The sequence below is a fragment of the Diabrotica undecimpunctata genome, chromosome 7 (assembly GCF_040954645.1).
Source record: "Diabrotica undecimpunctata isolate CICGRU chromosome 7, icDiaUnde3, whole genome shotgun sequence".
Lineage (NCBI taxonomy): Eukaryota > Metazoa > Arthropoda > Insecta > Coleoptera > Chrysomelidae > Diabrotica > Diabrotica undecimpunctata.
This window is the reverse complement of record NC_092809.1, coordinates 95375310-95393362: the sequence shown is the minus strand read 5'-3', so window position 1 is coordinate 95393362 and position 18053 is coordinate 95375310. Positions and strand designations below refer to the sequence as shown.

The 18053-nt window shown below is 33.7% G+C and overlaps 1 protein-coding gene across 7 annotated transcripts in view; it reads left to right on the top strand.

The window, feature by feature from the left end:
• Positions 1 to 18053, top strand: part of LOC140445601 (uncharacterized) — a 48442-nt gene that overhangs the window by 12726 nt on the left and 17663 nt on the right. For 6 of the 7 annotated variants that reach the window (XM_072537781.1, XM_072537785.1, XM_072537784.1 and 3 more), the window contains 3 exons: positions 3430 to 3879; positions 14830 to 15145; positions 17216 to 17496. In XM_072537781.1, the coding sequence (XP_072393882.1) occupies positions 3430 to 3879; positions 14830 to 15145; positions 17216 to 17496 (1047 nt within the window). The remainder of the gene's footprint in view (positions 1 to 3429; positions 3880 to 14829; positions 15146 to 17215; positions 17497 to 18053) is intronic. The other variant, XM_072537783.1, reaches the window with a different exon arrangement.

Here is an 18053-nt window from a genome sequence, read left to right as displayed (position 1 = left end):
TCGTTTCCTTCCACACTATTGGAACTGCAAACAGCATGTGACGAGAAACGTTGGCTCGTCCATTCAAAAGTCTACAGCATGTTACATGCTGGTCACCCATCTTACAGTAGTTTTTGTACTGGTTACCCATCTTACATCCAAAATAAAGTTCACGACACCTTTTCATCAAAGGAGTAAAATTTCTTCTCTGCAATTCAAAAGCAGTGTGACTTGAATGAAGCTTACTGCTTGAGGACCACACAGCATTGACTAAGCTTGAGTTGACAAGAGCGAGCGTATCGTTGCGTGTCTGTGATCTTGGTACGCGGACTGACAGCGTATACAGCGGACATTGAATGTACATCCATATACATATACTAGTCATTTTACCCGCGGGATCCAATCAATTACCATCTACAGTCACTCATTAAATTTTTAAAATAATAAACTTCTTGCATGTAAACTAAGTAAATATAAAGTATGCTCTGGTACTCTTCTGACCTGACGTAATGATTTTTATTATATCCTGTATGCATATATATATATATATATATATATATATATATATATATATATATATATATATATATATATATATATACGACGTTTTATTTGATGTGTTATATGCTAGGATTCGACTAGTTTTTTATTTTATACTCTCTCAGAGGCCTTTTTCAGCTCAATAATTCAAATTTACCTTCTAGTTTATCTATTATCATCCATAGTGTTATGTGATATCTCGTATGTCGCTAGACGTTCATTAATAATGAAGATGCTGTGTAGTGTCCTTTTGGTAGTCGTCTTGTTTGTCTAAAACGTTTTTTCTTTCTTAATATATTCGTTATATTCTCCCCTTTCATTTGCTATCTCACATGTTAGGATTCGATCAATTTGTTTTGTGCTCAGTCAGAGAACTTCTTAAGTCAATCAATTAAAATTTTTCTTCTAGTAAATCTATTTTGATCTATAGTGTCCTATGGCTATATCTCTGTCTTGTAGTAAATCTATTTTTATCCATAGTGCCTTATATCTCATATGTCGCTGTACATTCATTAATAATGCAGACACTGTGTAGTGCCCTTTTGGTAATTGCCTTGTTTGTTTTTTCGATCTTAATGTATTCTTTGTATCCTTCAATTTCATTTGACACATTACACGCTCCAGTCGGGCCAGTAACAACGGAGATATGATGTAATGCCCTTTTGGCAATGCCGCCATGTGTGTTTTTTCTGTCTCAACATATTCGCTATCCCTTCTCCTTTCCAATGATTTATCATACGTCACGATCCGACGAACTTTTCTACTCTCGCCACAAAATACTAAAAAGATATTTAAATCATACATTTATAGAATGAATTGGCAATAAATGAGTAAGTGTTATACTTTAAATACATATCGAAATTTCAAAAAAATACACGAGGTAGTGTACCTTGTGTGTGGAATAGTGGAAATAACATATGGGACAAAACATTTCTGTTTTCCAGTGTAATTTGAGTTGTCACAACCATTCGTAAAAAACAAAAATGCAGTAAATTCGTAATTCATCAACGATTTATTTGAAATTTTACCAAATTCAAAGTTGAGCAATATTTTATGAAATACACAGTCTTAACCAAAAAAAATTATCCTTTACGCTCTTCTCAAACTTGAAAGTAACTTCATGCCTCTTTGATTCCTTCACACAAGTCCATGAGTTTTTCACGATCTTAGTGGCCTGGGCCTTATAATTTTGCCTCTATACAACTCGTATCGACGCACCCGAGATTTTTAATTAATTAAAAATTAGAAATATTTAATATCAAATTGGTTGATTTGCTTTTTCAGGAAATTGTTGTTGAAATAAAGTAGGTATATTTAAATATACTTTTCAGATATGGTCTAAAACGATTTTAGACGGAATTCTCTTTGTGTATTCGCGATCTGACATCCTAGCAATGTGTCCAGCCCATCTAAGTCTCTGCACTTTAACGAATTTTACAATATCTGGATCGGTGTATAACTGATATAGTTCAAAGTTGTATCTTTACGGACGCCATAGGACAACAAAGGACGCCATAGCCCATTTTCATTTACTGCCCTAAAAATCTTTCTAAGAATTTTTCTCTCAAAAATACCAAGAAGTCACGTTTAAGCCCCATATATCAACACCGGTCTTATTAAGGTCTTGTATATATTGAGCTTCACTGCACTTTTTATTTTTTTATTTTTTAAATGTTTCTGGAGACCGTGAACAGTTCTGTTTGCTATTGCTATGCGTCTTTTTATTTCGTCGCTTGTTTGTTGTGTTTACTAGCAATCCAAGATATGTGAATTCTTTGACTTGCTTAAAGGTATGGTTGTTAATTTGAATTCTCTGTTGGATATTTCGGGGGTTTTTAGAAACCAACATATATTTGGTTTTTTCCTCGTTTACCTCAAGTCCTAATTCACTTGCCGCGTCCGCAAGCCTTGTAAAACACTGCACCATGTCTCCCATACTTCTGCCCACTATATCTATATCGTCACCGAAAGTGAGAATTTGCGATCGATCTATTAAAAATAATTGCATTCATTCTAATATTTAATTGTCTGATTGCCTTTTCCAAGGCAATATTAAAGAGTAGACACGCCAGCGCGTCCCCCTGTCTTAGACCATTATTAATATCACGTAGAGTTTTCTCCTTCAATTCTAACGCATGAGCTTACGTTTTGCGTTGTTAGTTGGGTCAACTTAACTAACTTAGATGGGATCCAAAAGTCTATCATTGCAATATATAATGCAGTTCTTTTCTGTCAGTTTTCTGACAGTTTTCACTGTCATAGGCTGCTTTGAAGTCGACGAAGATATGATGTGTATCTATATTATATTCTAGTGACTTTTCTAAAATCTGCCTATGTGCTTGAATTTGCTGTGTAGTTGATTTTCCAGGAGTAAATCCACATTGATATTGACCAACAATACCCTTTGTAAAATGTTTGTCTTTCAAACAATACATTGCCGAAGATTTTATACGCAGATACTAACAGAGTATAGTTCGTACACTCCAGTTGATCACCCTTTTTAAGCAATGGACATATTATTCCCTTTAGTCACTCTTCTGCTACCAATTCATTCTTCCATATAAGTACTTGTCTATGGATTGTCTATGGATTGTCTATGTGATTAGTCTATGGATTGTTGCAAAAAGTTTATCACCACCTTTTTTATACATTTCCGGAGAGATTACATGGATTCCTGGGTCTTTGAGTTTTAGGATGGCATTTGACACTTAAAACCACGGTCGCCCTTAAAGAAAAGTAAAATAAATGTTATGGTAAACTTTTCAAGTCGCATTTATTAAGTTAATAATAACGTTTTTAAAAAAATGAATTACTAAGTAATACTTCAAAAGTTTGAGACATCATTTTAATCATTAGTATTATTATACGTTACATTTTAAAGATTGCTCTAAATGAATTCGTTTGTTTCAGGTGGCGTCACAGCGGCTATAAATCTCTGTATATCGACGGTTCGTCGTCTCCATCGTCCAACGGTAGACGAAGTCGTTCGCGGTCGTTTGGTCACGGCTCTTCACCCGCAACAGGTCGCCGTACTTCGCCGCCTTCTATGCGTCGCACGTCGCCGGCAATGTACGGAGGACGCTCTGCGCGCTCGCCTCGTTCCCCGAGATCGCCGCCTCCGCGTAGCACCCGTTCTCGTTCTCGATCTTCCTCGCCTCATGCTCGTCGTAGATCGCCACCGCCTTCGTATAGAAGACATGTGCCTGGAGGTGGCAGGCCGCGTTCTCCGCCATCACCAAGGGACCCACCGTCATCTAGACATCTGAAGAGAAGATCAGTTTCGAACAGCTCTATCAGTAGCTGTTCTGATGACTCTTGTTCCGTTTGTTCTCCAAAGGCTCATAGAAATGCTAGATCGAGGTTTGTATAACTTTTTTTAACATCCCAATATATTTAAAATCTGTAATATAATTACTATAAGTAAATTGTCTGACAATATTATTTAACATTATAAATATTAATAAAGAAAAACAAACCTTGTAGAAAATTGCCCATTGACAATTTCCTGTGTATTGTAAGACATACGTGACACTAGAATAGGGTCACGTATGTCTTGGGGCTTAGTTGGCCTTCTGCTTCTAGATTTTATTGGGCTTCTACGACTATAGTAGAAGCCACAGTTATAGAATGCAGTGCAGGTAAGATAGGCAATGTATTTCTTACGGGAGAACGGCCGACCACGTTGCCGGTTTAACCCGAGCGGCGCATCAGGACCGCCGGTTTGTCCCGAGCGGCAAATCAGGACGGATTTAAGAATCATAGCACTGGAATATACGCGCACACAACACAACACTAACAATTGCCTACGGTTGTATAAAAGACTATCATTATTGTTTCAACTAAAGCATGATTCAATGATCGATGTATAATTAAGAGAGTTACATTTTCGAACTCAACAATAACACATAGAACAATACTATACAAAAAAGGAAAATATATCAAAAACTCATTGTCGATAGCTTATCTATATTTATCAATTTTCAATAGGTTCCGTTGTCAACACATTCTTTGGAAAATAAATATCATTATAAAGTCATTAGGAGAAGCGAATCTGTTCTTATCCCCATTGTCCACGCAAAGCAAACATGTCTCTTTGTTGATTTGGGTACTGGCCATTATACCAAAAGCTTGTTGGCAATAACTATGAAAGCTCAGTTCTACTTTATTTTCACAAGCGGATGAAAGTACCTACATCATGGAGCCGTTGCCAGTATCTGTCGTGAATTTCAAACAGGGTATGACACTTAATGTGCAAGTAAAACGTGTGGTGTTAAATGTATCGAACTATCATCTGAACTTAAAAAATGGTGAAAGCTTGACTATTACTGTGGAAAAAGTTTCGAAAATGTGCTGTATGAGTACTCGCAAAATTTATGACATCCGCGAAGAGGCCCAGCAAGGCGAACTGAAACCGGTACAAAAAAGGAAAAAAACAGTTTCCAGTCCAATTCACGTGAGAATACTTACGATGAGGGAGTGAAATCTCGAATAAGGAAAATTGTCCATGATTTTTTTTTAATACATACCACCAACCGTAGACAGCAGAATAAACAGAGTAAAGGATGATGAGGACCTACCAGCTTTTTCAAAAACCACATTTCGTATTCTACTAAATGACATGGGTTTTGAATATGATAAAAGAGGTCGAGATTCGATAATGATGGAAAGAAAAAATACCATATCCTGGAGACACAAGTACCTCAGATAAGTAAAAACATTGAGGAAGAAGGATAATGTAAACCTTGTTTATACCGATGAGTCTTGGACTAACGTCGGTGCTTCAGTCAAAAAGGAATGTAGGGACACAACAATCAAGAATCCATGAGATGCCATCATAAAAGGACTCTCTACTGGACTGAAAGCTCCAACCCAAAGAGGTCATCGGTTTGTTCTTCATGCTGGAAGCGAAACTGGTTTTGTGGCATGGGCCGAACTAACTTTCTTAACCAAGAAGGGAACCGCTGATTACCACGACGAAATGGACGGGGATCTATATGAAGAACGGTTTGAAAAGACGTTAATTCCAAGCTTGCCAAAGACAAAGAAAACGTTGTCGTTTTGGTTAACGCGCCATACCACTCCCGTAAGTTTGATCTTCCGAAAAAGTGTGGAACAAAAGGCAAATCAAGGATTGGTTAATCGAAAGGGACATTTTCTTCGAGGAAGATTACCTAAAAAGTAAATTACTGGATACTGCGGCCGCATTTAGAGACGTACAAAATTGAAACAATTGCGGAGAAATATGGCGTCAAGATCTTGAGACTGCCGCCTTACCATTGCGAGCTGAACCCGATTGAGATGGTGTGGAGTCAAATGAAAAGGTATGTGGCTTCAAACAACGTCGATTTTAAATAAAAACGGTAGAACGGTTGATAAAAGAAGCTACCAACGCGTATCTAAAGAACAGTGTCATAATTGTGTGAACCACGTCAAGAAAGTAGAAGAAAAAATGTTCGCGGTGGACAATATTGAACCGGTGATAATTAATATAGGAGATGATTCAGAGGATGAGGACGGATGAGGAGATATAGATTGCGATTAGTATTAATTAACGAGAAATATCTCAGATTTAATGCTCACTTTTTTTTAGTACCGTACGTACAGTACATTTCAGTTATGATCTTCTTGTGTATTTTATGTATATATACTTATCGTGCCGTATAGGGTAAACTACTTGTATTTTTTTGTATATATGTATATAAGTATTTACGAGGTACCAGATATTTTATGTATACAGGCATTTTTTATAGAATTGATTTGTTTTTTTTTTTGTTTATTCTCTTTCTTAACTCAGTTAAGAGCGTAGGCGCAAATTTTAAACGGAGCGAATCGACACCGGCGCTCCTATCCCTAGTTTATTTTTCTTCACACAGCAAATTACGTGTAGTAAAACTCTCACTGGTATAAAAGCTTTAAAACTGTCGGTATCTAGTTTATCCAGAATCGGCTTAGCACGTGTATATCTGTAAAGAACTCCGTTGTATAGTGATTGTTCAATTATTTCATAAAGACTTTATTTATTTCTTTATTTGCATAAATTAAAATATGGGACGTTATTACAAGAAATGTGTTAGTGTAAGACGAAGAAATAGACGGTTAGCTCAATTGAAGTAAGTACTTTTTACATAAAATTAATTAATTACTTTCTTTCTGATTTGTAAATATATAGTGAAAATATCCTCTATAAAATCGATCAGTAAACCACGAATTTTTTCATTAAATTTTATTTTCGCTTAAAAGAATAAAGTATCTGTTTGGTTTTTGTGGATTGTATGTTTGTGGTTATCACTGCTAGCATTGTAGTAGAAGGTCTACATTTTTATACACTATTTAGTATTTTGTGCCTATTACTAATAGGTGAGCGGTTTACCCCTAAAAACATGCTTAGAAACGGAAAATACTGATATTTTTTTTGCATTTCTACCGCACCAATCCTTTTTTATTCGATTCTATATATATATATATATATATATATATATATATATATATATATATATATATATATATATATATATATATATATATATATATATATATATATTTCGTTCATAAGTTCAAATGTATTTTTTTATTTTATTCCAATTGGGCCGGAAATTGTTATTAACAAATAACGTTCTCAAATCGCTCCGAATTTTTTTAGACGTATCTCATCGAAGTAAATAATGTTTCTTTCCTGTTAATATTTTGTTAATTAAATGCCTGAATTAGTTATTTTTGGATTTTTTTTTCTAAAAATCTACTACTAAAATGAATTACAATTCTACAAAAAGCTGTATAATCTTTAAACCTTTACGTATATTTAAGATATTATGACAAGAATAAGTGGTTTCTATCTTGCTAAAAACAATTTTAAATTTAAAACAAAGATTTTTAAGCGCCGCGAGCCGTATAGCCTCGATCGTACACGCTTTGTAGTATATTATATATACAGCGATAGATTGCTCAAAATGTTAATTCGAAATATTTTAACGATAAGAAAACCAATAAAAGATATTAAATAAGTAAGTCATCATTTTTACCGCTTATTTATGTAATTATTTAATTTCACTATTGCAGACGATCCACTAGTTATCCAGAAATGAGTGGAGAGTTTGTCGAAGGGGAAACTGTGGGTACTAAGTAAGTAACACATTAATTTTTTTTTAAGTTATTTAATTTGGACTATTATAGACGGGCACGGTATTCTGGAGAGGCGGCTGAAGAAGTAGCAGAGATAGTTATTAAGTAAGCCATACTTTTATTTTTTTTTAACATGAAATTAATACGATTTTTAACAGTCAATCCCGTAATTTCGAAGAATCTGCCGAGGAGAACATAATAAAGGAATATTCAGCTACTACGTAAGTTTTTTCACCAAATATAAAATGTATTTAAAGTGCAGTAAACTTTTAAACTTAAATAAATAATTTATATGTCTTTTAGACAAACTACTTCAGATTTCATATTACAAGGAAGAAGAATTGTAGATGTGCAATATTTTATTAGGCAAATACTGCAATTCCTCATCACGGATTGTTCAATTGCTCTTCAGAAGATATTACGGTGACTAGTGAAAAGCGAAAAGGATTTTATTCTAAATTCACTCTCTTTTGCCCAATGTGTTGCGTGAAACATGAAGTAGAAACTGAAAAATATAAACAACCATCCCTCAACGTCAATTCTGCAGCAATAACTGGAATAGTTAGTACTGGTGGAGGATACACACAACTAACTGAATTAACGTCCAGTTTAAATATCCCACCACTATCAAAAAAATATTATTTATCAATTCAAAATGATCTAATTGACTTATACCATGAAAGTTCTTGGACATCAATGCTTGAGGCTGGACAAGAAGAAATCAAGTTAGCAAAAGAGCATGGAGATATTAATGAAGATGGCTATCCTTTTATAACTGTTGTTGCGGACTGCTCTTGGTCAAAGAGATCATATAAAACAAATTATAACGCCAATTCTGGAGCTGCAGCCATTATTGGTTACAGAACCCAAAAGATTCTGTATCTTCGAGTTAGGAACAAATACTGTTCCTACTGTAAATTATACGGAGAAGATAAAGAACACGTATGTTATAAAAATTGGACAAAAGCTTCGACTGCAATGGAAAGTCAAATAATTCTAGATGGATTTAAATGTAGTAAATACATGCATGGAATTACTTACAAATTTTTAATAGCTGATGGAGATAGCAGTGTTCATCAAAAAATTTAGAAAATAGACCATATGGTAATAATGTTGTTGAAAAAATTGAATGTCGTAACCACCTCCTAAGAAACCATTGTACAAGATTAAAAGAGTTATCAACAAAACGATATAGTTCCGATGGAAAACTGGTACCAATTTTTTTACGAAAGCTTTTAAAAAATAACATATTAAGATTAAGAACTGCTGTGACAAAAGCAACTGAATACCATCGACAGTCAGATAAACCAAGTGACTTAAAAATAAAGTTTTTGAAAAACGATATATCTAATAGCCATCTTCATGTATTTGGAAATCATTCGAATTGCACAGATTATTTTTGTCAGAGAAAATCATCAGAAACAGATTATACAATACCAATGAAAGAATGCAGCCTCTTGAAAGATATTAGCTCATGTGCAGCAAGATTAAATTCCATGCAAATAGTCTGATAAAAAATATGAGTAACAATTATGCTGAACAATATAATAATGTAATAGCAAAGTTTCTAGGAGGTAAAAGAATAAATTATAGCTCTCGGGGGTCCTATATTATGATCAAATTGGGTAAGAAATCAAAACATAAACAAAATTGTTACTATATAAAAACGGCAACACTTTAAACAATTTTGCCACACGCTGAACTGTCATTGAAACACGTTGTACACTTAAGAATACAGAATAATTAACAATCAAAATACCCACTCTCAAAAGCCGCCTTTGAAGTTTGTCAGCACGCGAACGCCATGTTTTAGGCGGAAACATAGACTCGAACTGAGAAATTTGTGACAAGCTACGACAGAACTGTAATTTAAATTTTTAGAGATTAATAATTTAGTACATTTGAAATAATTTAATCTATTCTTCAACTAAAGGTACGAATAAAATAGTGCATATTATATCTGTAGTTGCCGTAAATAAACCTAAACTGGGTTAATTTGTCTATGAACACCAGATAAAATGTCACTGAACAGCACTGGTTTCGACTAAACATGGCTGATTCCGTCTGCGTAAACAAGATGCGCGTACTTATTTTTTTAAGCAGAGTGGCATTCTGATTGTTCAGTATTCTGTGCTTAAGATATCCTAAATATTGTTTAAAACGATAAAATAATTAAACTATAGTCATACGTTCATATACAAAGTATTCTAATTAAGGAAAAAATATTAAAAAAATTAATATAACTAAAAACAACCAAATTTAATTGTGAAATAATTGTGATATAACAAATAATAAAATAATAATTGTAAATAATTATCACCCTGTGTATTTGCATCTAACTTTATATAAGTCGGTATTTTCTATTATTACGCTTGTACCCACAATTAAAATATTGTTTTGCTAAATTCATGGGTTTCGGAGTTAACATTTTTTTAATGCCCTATAATTTTAGGAAAATCGAAATATCTCCGGAAGTACATATTAAGGTATAAAAAATCCAATAAAATACGGGAGTTCCATAAAAACAAACATACTTTAATATGTCCACTTTATGAGACCCCTGGTATATTTCAAAATAATTTTAAAATTGCCTTTACATTCCTATTTAGTTATATTATCAGCAAATTTGGTTTGGAACACTTTCGGTAATACATCTGTTTTGAGAGTTGAGACATTTTCTCCGAACGGCATCGAGACCCAAACATTTCAAGCACAGATGTTTTTCTTTACCTCTTGTAAACACTCATTTATATGTAATTTCTTAGGGTAGGTAATAAATAGCATATAAAATAATCCAGGAAGCACACTTTGAAATAATCCAATAATGATAAGTTATTAATTATGATTAATAGGATCTTATTGCGGAGAATATTTATTACAATTATCATAAATATCTTTTAATTTAGTTTTTATTTTACTTTCAATGTATGCTAACCTAGCTACTATGTATTTTCTAGAGGCCTATGTAGCCACTATCTTCTATATAAATAGACAAACCATTTTAGTTTTAAGTCTTAAATGTACCATAGTTTAGGATAAATATTGTAAATAAACAATGAATGTAAATTGAACCTAGTATTTTAATCTTTACACTCTAAAAAAAATAAACAAAAAATATGTAGATATGTAGCCGAAAATACCATTTCATTATTTTTCTTAAGAGACAAAAAAGAGTTAACCCTCTCCATGAAAAGCAAAACCTTTAATTAGAAACTCTTACAATCATCTTTTATTATAATATGATGTCAAAATTTAATAATTCACTCAAGATATTGTCATGTGTCAACTTCATAGTTTTTCATATCTACACCATGAACACTTTAGTTTATTGCCAAACTCGCATTTACGATTATGAAAACAAACTCTTATAAAATAATACTTTCATTGGACTTTAATGACTTAAAATACTTGAATCTTCCATAAATAATAAACAATAAATATTTTTTCATTAATTTCACGTCTTAAATCAATTATTTATCAAATAAATTATCAGTATTATTTAATAAGCAACACAAAATATTCCTGAAGCCGTCCAAATATTTAGTAGCCTTGTCACCACTTTCAGTTCGACTGAGTGCGTTGTATGACAAAGATAGCGAATTTTCGATTTGGAAAATATTACCACGGACATGGTGTTCATTTTTTTCAAATCCTGAAAAAACTAATACATATTTTTGAAAAATTTAAACGCGAAATGAAAGATTATATTATTACCGAGGGCCGAAAGTCCCTTAGAACAAACAAAAAGTTTTTTTGAATGAGATATTTGAGATTAAAAATCACACTAAATTTTCTCTTCCTTTTCACCCCTGTAACTTATTAAAATAAACATTATAGAAGTTTTCAGGGACTTTCGGCCCTCGGTAATAATGTAATCTTTCATTCTGCGTTTAAATTTTTCAAAAATATTTATTAGTTTTCTCAGGATTTGAAAAAAATGAATGCATTTAAAAAGCATTGGCTCGAAATTTTGCGCCTACGCTCTTAAATTAATGAGTAAAGATTTTTGAAACGAAGCGCGTACGGTCCTGATTTCTCAGTCTATCGCCAAACTACCATACACCTACCACTGTGCTGACATGAGCGGCAACGCTGCGCGCCTAAGACCACTACACCTAACACTGCATTCTGACTGTGGCTTCTACTATAGTTTGGTGTTAACAGGTCGGATGGGGTTTTTCATTTGAGCCTTCGTCCGATTGGGTGTGTCATTAAATTTTGGGCTAGATGATTGAGGTGGTCCGTTAGTCTATGATCATATTGTTGGGAGAGTTTGGTGACTTCTTCGTTGAAAGTTGTTATTTTGATGTCTCGTACGATCGTCTTGTTTGGAATGTATCATGGAGCACGGGCTATGACGCCGATGACGTGCAACGGTTTGTAAATTAGATGGACTGTACTCAAATGTTTTGAAAAAGTGAACGAAGATCAAAGGAACATTATTTTTGATAACTTTTACGGTATGACAACAAAAAACGAACAGGATATACAGGCATGAGTGCCTTAAGAACCGGCAAAATAACACAAAAGATAGAAAACATAATACGTTGTGAAATAAAAAGAGATGAAAGTAGTAAAGGTGAGAAATTATCGATATAAACCTATAATTTACTTTACATTACATTAGAACTATCAAAAGTTTCCAACCTTTAGACGTTAGCTTATGAGCTGGTTGACTTCAGTCATAGTAATACGTATCACGTAATGTAAGTAAAAACAGTTTAAGTAGGAGTATTTTTTTATCCAAAATTAAAGTATTGATCAATAATAAACTATGATTTGAGACGTCGCATACACTCTTCTCAATACAGAATTATCATAACTTGTTATTCTGTATTCGTCAACACAGAATTAATGATCAAATTACTACTAATTAAGCTGTTTATTTACATTTGCTTTATTGCCTTCAATCAGTTTTTACTTTATGCGAAATTTAAAAAATGTTAATGTTCGACGTCATACTTGTAATATTATGACTGAAGTCAACTAGCTCATAAGCTAACGTCTAAAGGTGGGAAACTATCGATAGTCCTAATGTAATGTAAATTAGAGGTTTCTATCGACAATTTCCCACCTCTACTACTTTCATCTCTTTTTATTTCACAACGTATTATGTTTTCTATCTTTTGCGTTATTTTGCCGGTTCTTAAGACACTCATCACTGTATATCTACAAGGATTAATAGGAGTAATGGAGGTGTCTAGAAGAAGAAAACGTAATGAAGGAGGTAAAGATAGGACAAGAAGTTACAAGCTCTTTGTTAATGTTAATCAGACTAAAAAGAAAATATGCGAAGGCTAAAGAGAATTAAAAGACTTGTGGTATGTGGTGTGATACCTACAGATAAAAGGGAAAAAATATAAAAGGGAACATAATTGATGCTGGAACTAGAGAACTTATCCCTAGCCACATAACTACATTTCCAGTCAAAGAGTCCCATTACTCTGGTAAGGAATTTAAGTACTTGGATGCGGAACTTAATATAAAAATAATGCACGAATTATTTATTAAAAAGTATCCTGAGAGTACAGTAAAATACAGTTACTACAATTTTTTTCATGAAAATTTTAGCCTGTGAGGAGCTTAATTTAAAAATTAAAAGCCCAAGTCTTGGCGAAGCAGCAAAAAAATAGCGGTTGCCGAAAAAGTCGTACACTGCCACCGAAGTAAACATTTTGCACTGCTCTACATGATCAAGTTGAGGAATGCATTCAAAGGTATGATATAAAAGCAATCGCCTTCGATTTTATACAGAACCTTCAACTTCCTTCAATTCCTGTACAAGACCTATTTTATCTGTCTCAGCTTACCGTTAATGTTTTTTGTGTCACCAATATTAAGTCACGAAAATCCGTTCTTTATATTTACCACAAAGCAGAAGCACGAAAAAGCCCGAACGAAGTCTGCAGCTTTCTATTAGATTATATTGTAAAATATATTGGAACAGATGTAAAAGAACTACGCCTGTTTTCTGACAACTGCCCAGATCAAAACAAAAACCACTGCATTACAAGAATGTGTTTGGATTTAACCGATACAGGCAGATTTAAAAAAATTCAATAGTTTTTCCCACTTCGAGGTCACTCATTTCTTTCCTGTGACCATGTTTTTGGGGTTATTAAATGAAACCTCAGAAAATTTGACCGAGTTTATGACATCCATAAGTACACGGAGATTATTGTTACCGCAAGTGCCCAAAACCTATTCACGGTCTGTGAAATTAAAAGGGAAAGTATTATAAATTTTAAAGACTGGTAGCCTAGGTATTATAAGTCTACATGTGCCTCGACCAAGACACAGAAGTTAACAAGGGACCAACGAATTTCGTTCTCAATTTCCAAATTGCATCATTTTGTCTACAGCGTTGATGCTCCCGGTAGTATTCGAGCTAGTGAATACATTAATGGTGCGATATGGAGTACCTTCAATGTTTCCATTCCAAAAATAAGCAATGTCACAGTTAAAATGCCAACTCAAAAGGCGTATAAAGACCCAGTTCCAATACTAGAGGCCAAAAAAGAAAATTTGACCACACTGCTTCAGTGGGTGGAGGAACCGTTCAAACCATTTTATGACAACATTATTCAAACATCAGCATCTAAGAAAAAATCCAAGGAAGTCACAAAATAAACTGTATGATATTAAAATTATTTAGTAATAAATACTTTTGTTTTGAAATCTGACATTTCATTATTGAAACAACGTAAGTCCATTGTAAAAATGTTTATTTAAAGAGTTTAGTAACGATTTAGAATGCTTTTGTTTTTGATAAATTATTACATTAGGTGTAATCCATTAATTTCAAACTTCAATTTTAGTGAAAATGTTCAGATAAACCCCAAAACGTTTTTTTCATCTCCTGCAAACTGTCCGAATGTGACTTAGGTTGTTTCTGAAATAAGCGATTGAAGTATTTTATGTCGTCTTTTTATGGCAGAGGTTGACCATTTAACGATAACGGAGGGCAGTGTCCCTTGCGGTTTGTAAATGTTACCTGCGCAGATTTTGTCTCGTTGGCTCATAAACGCCACATTTTTATCTTAGTTTGTATTGCATTTACGTTAGCCTGATGTTACGGATTCTAAGGGAAACTATATTATTTCAACAAAGCATTTGGTGGAATATGACGAAAAAAACATTCAATCAGAAAAGGGGCAGATTTAAATGTTAGCATTATTGTTTAATTTTCAGATCAAGATCATTTTCACCGAGACCACGCAAACAACCTCCCAAAGTTGTTTCACCTCCTCCAAAATCACGAGTTCGTCAACGACCGCCGTCACCATCACCAGTGCCCAAACGTGTACCTAGACCCACGACTCCTCCACCAGTGCAAAGAAAACTTCCGAAACCAAGTACCTCAGATAGACCTACCGATCCCAGGAGACAACCTCCGCCTCCAAGGCCAAGGGGAAGTACCGGCGAGATTATCAATGTTAGAGGTGTGAAACCACCTGCTAAACCTGGAACCCTTAAAAAAATTGGAGAAAAACCTATGGTGAAACCGGTAAGTTAAAACAAGACATTTTTTAAAATTCAATTTTTATTATTAATCTGTTATCTCTTCGTGTTTAAATATAGGTCTCTTCCATTCGCCTACATTTATCCATGTCTTACATCTCTCTTTTCCACATCACTTCATTACTAGACATGCAAGAAAAAAAAATAGCCCTCTTACAAATCTATATGTATAGTAGATCTGCTGGATCTTTGTACATTGTCGTCATTTGTATCATGGGAAATAAACCAAAACATGTGAGCCAAACTTACGTCGGTTATAAGAATTAGAAAATTGCTAATATTACAATGGACGTTTTCTCGGTCTCTAATAATGAATAATTGGGTGAACTGCAACGCAGGACTGGTTCTGGACCAAAGTAGGAATTCATGGAGTTAATGAACACCATAACCATAGGAAGGAAACCATAACAGATTTCTCAAAAAAGCACAAAAACTGCCAACACCTATATCGACAAAACGGTATTTTTTCATGAGACTCGTCAGGACCGAAGTCCCGATTGCAGCTCTAAACTGGCTCACTCCAGATTAAGAACTTTGACTATATTGACGATCTAAACGAGAATCTTTTTTTATGAATGCGAGCTGTCCTAATCTCCGACCCCTACCTCCCGATGAGCAGAACTCACTTTTTATAGGCATATCCCAAACAAATACTTCGATTCTACTAGGGGCATTTGTCAATGTCAACAAACAATTGAATTGTGTTTATTCTATTCGACGATTTTGAGACGCAATTCGGGTTTATATTCCTAAGATTTGTAAGATGCAAATTAAAACCTTAGCAAAAAATATGCTACAATATATTTGTTTTACCTATGTTCTTGCCGATATAACTGCATTAGTCATAATTTTTTGTAAGGTTCAATTTTAATCCTTTTTCTAAGAATGCACAGATTTATATTGAAGAGTCCAAATATAGTGCTTTTAATATACACTCAGATGCAAAAAAAAAACACAACTGAAAATTTTGGTCAAATTCAAAGTATTTCAGATTTTTATTTTTAGTCTATTTTGATGATTTTTTTTAGCACACCGTGTAAAAATTTATAAATTTTAATTTAGTATAGTGTGTTTTTTAATAAAATTTTGTATTTGACTTATACGGGGTTAATCGAAAGGTCCGGGATTAATCGAAAGTTTATCCTAACTTTGAAACATGCTGTGGAATTATTCCGTTAGCGGATTTTTGTAAAACCTTGTTTTTCGGTTGCAACCATGTCTTCTAAGTATTATATTTTTTGTTTCATGTGAAAATATGGATTGGTTTATTTTTAGGAGCGAAATGATTTTGTCGCCCACAATTTACATCTTTTCCTATTATTACCATTATCTTTTGTATTAATTTGTAATACGACGATGGGGGCTTTGGTGACTGATATCGAAGGAATATCATATCGACATCCCAGAAGCACTGTATTTAAATAATGATTAAAAGCAACGACATGATCTTGGTTTTAATGAACAATGATAAGAATAACAAAACATAAAAAAAACAACTGTAACTTAACCTAAGTACGCAAATGACAAAGAAAAACTACTAAAAAATAACTTAATACTTTGTATTGCCTCCCTTAGCCTCTATAACTGTCAACAAAGTCACCAAAGCCACCTCGTCGTATTACAAAGTAACTCCAAAATAATCATAATTAAAAAAGTCCTAAATTGTGAGTGTCAAATTCATTTGGCTCTAAAAAAAGAACCAAGGCATATTTTGACATGAAACAAAAAACACCATGCTTAGTAGACATGGTTGCAACCAAATAATAAGGTTTTACGAAAATTCGCAAACGGAATTATTCCACAGGATGTTTCAAAGTTAGGATAATAAAACCACGTTTTAATTAACCTCGTACAATATAGTCAAATATACAATTTTATCAGAAAACTAACTATACCAAATTAAATTTATAAATTTATACACAGTGTGCTAAAAAAATCATCAAAATAGGGCTAAAAATAAAAAAAAAATGAAATACTTTGAATTTGACCAAAATTTTCTCCGTTGCGTTTTTTTGCATCTGAGTGTACATATATTCGAACGACTTTACGATTTTAGATGGTGCTGAAAAGGATCAAAAAAGAACGGACAGGAAACAGACCAGGTTCTCCAGGCGGCGAATCGTCCGGTTCAGCTGATAGTGGTCCCGCTGTATTACCTTCGCCAATAGTAGCTACTACAAATTTGACTTTGTCAGAAAGATTTGGAAAAATAGCCCAGTGGAGTGCAGATAGGGAGAGAAGGGAAATGGAGAACATGCGGATTACGAAAACAGGAGGCAGCATGAAAGTGCTGGTAGAAGAGGAATTTCTTTACGGCAGTCCCCCAAGAAGGTACAGGTTAGTTATAATTTTATTTAAAAAATGTTGGAAAATTATTCAGTAGTAATAGGAAAAAACTACAATAATGCACTATTACACTAGAAAAAGCCACTTTACATTGCGCCTTACAATGCAATTATTTTTAGCAATACTTTTTGCTATATTTCCAGTTCTTTTACATTGAGTCAAGCAAAGTCAATATAACTTACTATATTAGAATTGCAATTGTCACTTTTGCCATAATTCCATTATAATAGGTGATTCAATTAAACATTACGCTTCATATTGCTTCCACTTCGCGTATTCGTTCGTTCAAAGCCTCGATAGTTCTTCGAGGGTTACTTTGAAACACTTTCGACTTTAGATACCCGAAATAAATTTGTCGCATAGGGAGAGGTCTGGACTACGAGGTGGCCAGGGAGTGTCGCCGTTTTTACTAATAAATCCATTGACACTCGTGATGTGTAACATGTGACACCTTCCTGTTGAAAGGTCTTGTGTTAATTTCTGTAATTCTTGATTGCCGGAAGAAAAAAATTAATTAACATGTGCACATAGCGATCAAAACTACCCAG